Source organism: Coloeus monedula (assembly GCF_965178545.1).
Source record: "Coloeus monedula genome assembly, chromosome: 3".
Taxonomy (NCBI): domain Eukaryota; kingdom Metazoa; phylum Chordata; class Aves; order Passeriformes; family Corvidae; genus Coloeus; species Coloeus monedula.
The window spans coordinates 89057863-89065498 of NC_138783.1; the positions used below are offsets into that span (position 1 = coordinate 89057863).

Below are 7636 nucleotides of genomic sequence, written 5' to 3' on the forward strand. Positions count from 1 at the left end.
GGAAAGCACCTAAGGCTGTTCCACCAAGTCCACCAAGAAATTCTGATCATCCTTTCTCCCTTATCTGAAACAACTCAGACATAGGCATGGAAGGAAAATGCCCAAGCAAGTTGTCGAAGTGGCTGCTCCTGGTCAACCTTGACAAGACCCTTTTTCCCATGAGAAAGTGCATACCAAAGATCATCTGCAGCCATAAATACCTATGTGAGAATGTTTCAATTAAGTGGCCCAGAACACTGGGCCGTGGAGGCTCTGTGGGATGTGTGAGAGTGTCCGAGATAAAGTAGCAAGAAACATGGGTTCTGCCATTTCTTTGTATGATTGGTTAGTCTCTTACTGGCTGCATAGCTTTGATTCTACAATCTGTAAACAAGAATCCTATAAATACTCCTGTGTGCTCAATAGAGATTCTGTTGACTTAGAACAGGGTCCATGTTTTTTCCAATCGCTTACGCAAATTATTTCTGGGGCATGGCAGAATACTTGCCCATACTTATCTCATAGCTGTAAGCACTCAGTCTAACTCCAAGAATGCTTGGCTTGAAGTTTTACCTATGCCATGCTCTTCAGGAAGGAGTGCAACCCCACAACCTGTCATTTACCTGGCAGGAAAATCTACAGCAATTGTTCTTGAATCAACTTGCATTGAAGGTCTGTAGCTTCCCTTGTGTCTCTTTTCTACTGCCTCCTGGCCTGCCCCACCCCCTTAATTCAATTCTTACAACGAGAGAATGTGGAAAGCATCAGATAAATCTCCATTAATTGCTTGACCACAAAAGTAATTAGTGTTGAGCAGCCACAATAAGCTTTCTTTTGGATCAGACCAATTTATGGTGCTCATGCACTGGGATGAGGGGGGAGGGTTCTCCAACATCTGTCCAAGAGAAGCAGATTTTCCTCTTTCCACCAAAGCTCAGGAAAGCTCCTGCATTTTGTTTCTAGCAACACCACATCCACCACCCCGTGGGCCAGAGGTCAGTGAGCAGCTCTTCACCCCGGGAGATGGAGCATCCCCAGTGCCTACACAGCAGCATCTCCCCTGCTTGCCTGGCAGCACTGCTACTTCTGATGATGCTTTGGGCTTGGTACAAACTCACTTCCTCTCCTTGGCCTTTCCTACACCATCCTTTATCCACTTGAAACTAAGATCCACACAGATGTATGTGCAAAGGAGCCTTTTCTTCCAAAGTCCTCTATCTTTCACTGTGTTTTCAAAACTCTGTGATAGAGTTGAGCTTTATCTCCAACGTGTTCATTCTGAAATGGAGGGGTGGTACTAAAATCCTGGGCAATGTGAGCAGCTGCATGCATCAGCTATCCCCCCCTGCCCCAGGACAATCATATTTCTGCTCAGAAACAGCCCATCACACTAGAAGTAAACAAAACCTCTTTGAGTGTTTGCTGAGCTCTTACAGCTCTCCAGAATCAATGATCTTCTCAGGCCTGATAAACTTTGCAGCAGCGGGTAATTACACACTGAAGCCAACGTCTCACACAGAAAACAGGGTGTCCTGGAATGCCAGTGTCCAAATAGGATGTGTGCCACCCTGCTGGGATCCCACTGTACAGCACACAGCAAGCAAACAAGAAACTGCTCCATCACACCACAGGAGCCAGGGCAGGGTCACCCCTCCACACCCAAAGAAGTTCATTCAAGATTAGGGTCAGGTGGGCACAACAGGGTCACAGCCCTTCCCAGCAGAGCCACAGCCCTGCGGGCAGGCTTGAGAGACCACCCAAGACCTGCAACTGCTGATACAGCCCAGGAACCAGAACTGCTACAAACCAGCAGCAACAGGAGCCACAGAACTACACCCCTGGGCTTTGTATCCCTGAGCAGATGTCTTCAGACTTATTTACAGGAAAGGCACAGGATGCTAACAGGCTGTCTCGATACAAAGAAGGGCACAGAGAAATTCTGGCTTAAGGCATGACCCAAGACCACCCCAAACTTCTCACACTCTGCACGCATGTTGGCTTATGAATGTACCCTCAGTCAGAGGATAGCTTCATCTCTTTTAGAGACGTACTTGAGGAAAGCTCTGTTCACAATCTTCCCAATGAAGTAACAGACACCTGTTGCCTCTGTAACTGAGAACTGCTTTGGAGAAATAAAAAAACCCAAAACCAGAACACACTCCCAAAAGCACATCCTTAAAATACAATAATTTCTCACTGAAATTGAGCTTACATTAACTTCAGGCACACAGCTTAAGGAGCTTGTATGCCTGGATATAAGGAAAAGACTGTACTCCTCCCAAGCACAGTCCCTCCAGAGAGTATCTCCATCAGAGAGAGCAGCAGGTGAAAGAAAAAAGGGTGCAGAAAGCACATACCACACAAAAAGACCCAAACAAACAAAAGAAAACAACCCCACAAACAAAGCAATCCTGCACACATATATCATATATTTCAGTTTAATTAACTTAGGAGTTCATACAATCAAAAGACTAGTTAAAAGAGAAGGGATGTCAGAGAGGAAGCCCACCTCTGATTTCCACACAAATGAAATTCAGAAAGCTGGGGTAACAGCCATGAGAGCAACATTTGGACAATACTTGATATTACGATGGCTGAACACCATAAAGCTTGGCACAAAAAGTGATCCATCTGGAAACAAATGCTTTCTTTCAAGCGGCTTGACATGTGCTTGCTTTGAAGCTGTGGTAATTAGATACCTTACAATAATGTAGGATCTATTCCAATGTCTATAGCAGCAAAAAAAAAAAAGGCAGTGACTTTGTATAAAACAGAAGAGATCACATCTCAAGAAGACTGGAAGGATCAAATAGCAAAGCTGATTTTCTTAAGAACAAAAACCCCTACTCAACCACACCTGAATCCATAGCAGACTGTGAGAGTGAACATGGGAGCAGCAGTGCTGTTGTAGATGTCATTGTTAAGGACAAAAGATGAACATACACGCTAAGAGTATTCATTTGTAAGACTAACTAGTTCAACTAGAAAAAGTTGACAACTTCAAGGCCTGCAGACCTCTTCCTAGGCCTGAAATACGTACCAGACATTTCAGATTGCACCAGGAATGTAATTCAAGAATTGAAGCACCTTGAGAACTAAAGTGTGAATCAGAAGAGAGAATGCCACAATCAGAATGAGCAAAGTGATAGGAAAACTTGCTTTAATATTGCATCATACAAGGCTAGTTGTTACAAATGGAGTAGGAAAGTATTCCACAAAAAACACCAGTAAAAAAATCCCACTGAAGTGCACGTACTGCCAAGAAACCTGAAATTTTACCTAACTTTATACCACAATTGTATAATCAATGTGTCCATGTGCCTTCAGTCGCTAAAAAGAAATTTTAACGATACCCAGGCCCTTTACACTCAATAGCAATACACAAGCATTTGCAGGTTGTAAAAAAAGAGTTATTTTCTCACACATTAGAAGTGTGTTCAGCCTGGAGTAGAGGAAACGGAGGGGACATCTCACCACAGTCTACAGCTTCCTCACAAGGGGAAGCAGAGGGCCAGGTACTGATCTCTTTTCTCAGGACCAGGGATAGGGCCTGAGGAAACAGCATGAAGCTGAGTCTGGGGGGGGGTTAGGTTGGATTTTAGTTAAAGATTTTTCACCCAGAGGGTGGCTGGGCACTGGAACAGGCTCCCCAGGGAAATGGTCATAGCCACGAGCTTGACAGAGCTCAGGAAACATTTGGACAATTCTCTCAGGCACATGGTGCGACTCTTACGGCTGCCCTGTGCATTTAAGTCACCCATATGCTAACATTTAAGTACTGAACAGTTAGAAAAGAGCCATGGGGTTTTCTTTTTTTTTTTTCTTTATTTACCAAGATACTTGGCTGGAAAACAAGAAGGCAACTCCAGCACGCTGAAAAGCAGTACCTGATAAACATGTGGCGAGAATTTAAGAACATGAGACTCCTACACAGCGGTTCAATTTGTGAGAAACAGCACCGGCATGCAGAAAACATCAAAAAAGATGATGGGCTGGGGGCATGGGCTGCCCTTCATCAGCTGGAATTCAGATTCACTAGAGGATCCTTCCCCACATGTCTAGGGAAGTTACAACACATAAGCCTATAGCTTTTGGTTTTCAAAAGCTAGCAAGACACCTGTTATTATTTCCAATTACAATTTTATTGAAAAGAAAAAATTTAGTACCACTGACAGAGTGAAGACTTTCTGAACACATTCCCAGGCTGCTTGGGAAATCACTAAAGACAGAAATAAGGACACTGCAAAAGAGTTATCTTGAGACCCTGATGCACAGCAGCCATAGCTGGAGACTGTACTCCAAGGACAGGAAGGGGAAGGAGACGTGCTGTGTGAGAACACCAGCAGCACACTGCAGTCTTCCCTCTCCTTTCACCCCCATGCAGACACAGCAAGAAGCAGAGACAACAGTGAGAAACAGTTCTCTAAAAAACTCTTCAAACATAATTTCATCGATGAGATGCTATTTTCCCCAGCAGTAGGACCCTGAACCCAAAATATTAGGAGGCTTCACTACTGAAAACTCACCGTATCTACCAGTGACCTATATTAAGCCTCTCCCCTCCCTCTGCTTCACCTTCCTTCTTGGGCTCCATCCTGCCCTACTTAAATAGGGATTACTTCAGCTAAACCATGTAATAGTTTTATAGGGACACTCAGCTAGGACTGAAAATTTGACACATCTAGCTGGAAAAGTAGAAGAAATGGTTTCTGCAGCCAGCATCAGCTGTGAGGAGATAGTATGCTATGCTATCCCATCCCAAACTCTTCTATCTCCAGTGCCTACCATGAAACTGGCAAAAAATGAAAGTGAGTCAAGGACTGGCATACCAGTGAAACTGTTTCTCTCCACAGCAAAAGAAATTTAAAAAAGAAAAAAAAAATCAGAGCCATTTATGCCTGCGTGTAACAACCAGGATTAAGGAAAGCAATTTTACTCAATGCAGGGAAGGAGCTCATTCAGAGAGGAGCGGCACAGTTTTCCCTACACTTGTCTTTCAAAGACATTTACCCGCAGGATTTCGTCAGTGTTAAAACGACGGAGGCTTTCCCTCCGCTTCCTCCTGGACTAAACCGGACATCCACCACGCTGAGACCGGAGGAGCGGCAGATCCCGGGGGATTTGCCGAGATCCCGGCTCTCCCCAGCTCCACGCCTCTCCGACATTCACGGTGGTGTACCACCCCCACCGCTCGCAGGGCAAACAAGCCGGGCGCACGCACGCACACATCCACTACTACAAGGCTACAACCGAGCGAGCAGGATCCACCTACTACTCGGAGCAGAGCCTGAAAACAAGCTGGTTTTGATAAACTAAGGCTGCCATCGGTTTGGCAGAGGAGGAAGGCAGGCATTTTTATTTAAAGCCAAGCTCTTCAGAGAACACCCTGCACACAGAAATACTGCGTACCAACAAAGAGGCTACACTGAAAACACGGGCGGACCATCTCTCCAAGGCTAAACGCAAACTAATCTGAAGTATTTTGCACACTGTAAGATAAAGGAAATTTTCTGAGGTTTTACACCTACTGATATCTCATTAGGTGTTTTCAAAGCTTTTATCTTGCTGAAGGTGCAGCTGCACGTAGCTGAATGATTCACATACTCATTTCTTCCACGAAGCCGCGGCGGGGCTCAACACGACCACTACGGCGTATCCTACACTAAATGATGGCTTCCCCATAAATAGGAAAGCGGGTTTGCTAGAAATACTGCATAATGAGTCATCGGCAGCGAGCAGCTAAACACCAGGCACCTTCAGAGCAAGGACAGAAATACCAGTGGAACAAAAATAGCCATTCACTGGAGCGGGGGGCGGGCGAGAGGAGACCCGCTGGCAGGATTCCCGCTCGTAACCTCCCCCAGGTGCCCTCTACCACCATTCACCGCAAACCCCTTCCCCGCCCGGCTGCGGGGGCCAGCCCGGTGCTGGCGAGCAGCGCTGACCGCGCCGCGCTCCCTCCTCCTCCTCTTTCTCCCCGCCGGCGCCACTCACCCATCTCTAGGGCCTGGTTGTACTTCTCCAGGGCGGCCGGCAGCTCCTGGCGCTCCCGCAGCGCGTCGCCCTCGGCGCGGAGCCGCCGCGCCCGGCTCTCGGCGCCGAACCACTTGTGCAGCAGGTTGCCCAGCACCACGTTGACCCGCGGGCGGCCGGCGGCCGGCGGGGCGGCGGCGGCAGGGGTCGGCTCGGCGGGGCGGCGCGGGCGGTGGCAGCGGCCGCAGTCGCCAGGCTCGGCGCAGCGGCGGCAGTGGGTGTGCCCGCAGTGCAGGGTCACCGGCTCGCACAGCAGCCGCCGGCACAGCGGGCAGGCGAAGAGCTCGGGCGGGCGGCAGCACGCCGGATCGCCCAGCCCCTCACCCTCCGCCCCGCCGCCGCCGGCCGCGCCGCTCCCCCAGGGCGGGAGGCGCAGCTCCTTGTCGCGGATGCTGAGGGCGACGCTCTCCGCCAGCTCCCGCAGCTCCTCGGGCCGCAGCCGCGCCAGCCGTGCCGCCGCACCGTAGGCGTCCAGCGCCTCGGCCATGCGGCCGGCCCTGGCCAGCGCGTCGGCGCGGCGGAGGCACAGGCCCCGGTCGGGCTGCGGCAGCCCCGCCAGCTCCGAGCCGTAGATCTCGGCCGCCAGCTCGAAGTTGCCGCCGCGGAAGGCCTCCTCCGCCACCTGCAGCATCTCGGTGCAGGGCCCCCCCGCCGCCGCCGCCGGCCTGGCCCCGGCCGGCAGCGCGCAGGGCCCCGGGCCCAGCTCCATGCCCGCGCGGCGCCGCCGGCCCCGGGCCGCCCTACTCCATGCTGGGCCCGCGGCGCTGCCGACTCCGGCTTCTTCCTGGGAGGGGACGGCGACGGAAGGGAGGGAGGGAGGGATGGAGAGGGGGCGTGTCACATCTCTGCAGCAGGGGGGCGGCTCCCGGGAGGGGGAAGGGGGAACGGCGGTGGGAATGGGGGGCGGACCGGCTCCCGGCTTATGTAAGGGGCGAGCGGTTGGGTAAAACCACCCGAGGCCGGCACGCGACCCCGCCTCCCCGGGAGCAGCGGTGGCGCGGCGGGAGCTCCTCTTGCCTGCCTCCGCCCCGCGCCCGCCCGGCCGCCGCTGCCAGGTGCCGGTGCCGCACGTGCCCCCCCCGCACGTGCCCCCGCGCCGCCGCTCCCGCACGTGCGCCCGGTCCGGCGGCGGCTCCCAGCGGGAACGGGAGCGGGGCTGGGGGGGCTTCCGCCGTGCGGCTCCTGCTGAGCTCAGCCTCTTCCTTCCCGTTTCCGGGTGCCCGGCCTTAACTGCTTCCTCGCCGGGACTGCCGGACCCTCCTGTCCCATCGCCTCCCGTCCCGCCGTGCGCCGGGACCCCCCTCGGCGCTGCCCGGCCACCGGGCACGGCGTCTCCGCCAGCAGCACCACACGGGGTGGGTCAGGGAGTGTTATCGGTTGTTTCTTTTTATTTCTCCGGTCCCCGAGAAAGCAGGTACTTGCTGTCTCTTAAATGAATAAGTACATTCATACACAAATAAAAAATAAAAAAATTTCCCAAACCCCACAACTGTTAGAAAAAAAATTCTTTTCTGTAAGTGGCAGCCTCGCCAGCACAGCTTGGGATCCACGAGTCGTGCTGAGCGCTGGCTTGTGGATCGGCTGCAACAATAAAGATAATGCAGCTGGAAGTTAGTTAATCATG

At 51.8% G+C, this 7636-nt stretch overlaps 1 protein-coding gene across 2 annotated transcripts in view; it reads right to left on the reverse strand.

Annotated features, from left to right (window-relative positions):
* LONRF2 (LON peptidase N-terminal domain and ring finger 2) overlaps window positions 1–6775 on the reverse strand; it is a 31549-nt gene extending 24774 nt beyond the window's left edge. For both annotated transcript variants that reach the window (XR_014226311.1, XM_082279203.1), the window contains exon 1: window positions 5974–6775. Coding sequence is in view for 1 of the 2 variants with exons in the window: in XM_082279203.1 (XP_082135329.1) it covers window positions 5974–6721 (748 nt within the window). In the remaining variant the exon portion in view is untranslated. The remainder of the gene's footprint in view (window positions 1–5973) is intronic.
* Window positions 6776–7636: the final 861 nt, after the last annotated feature.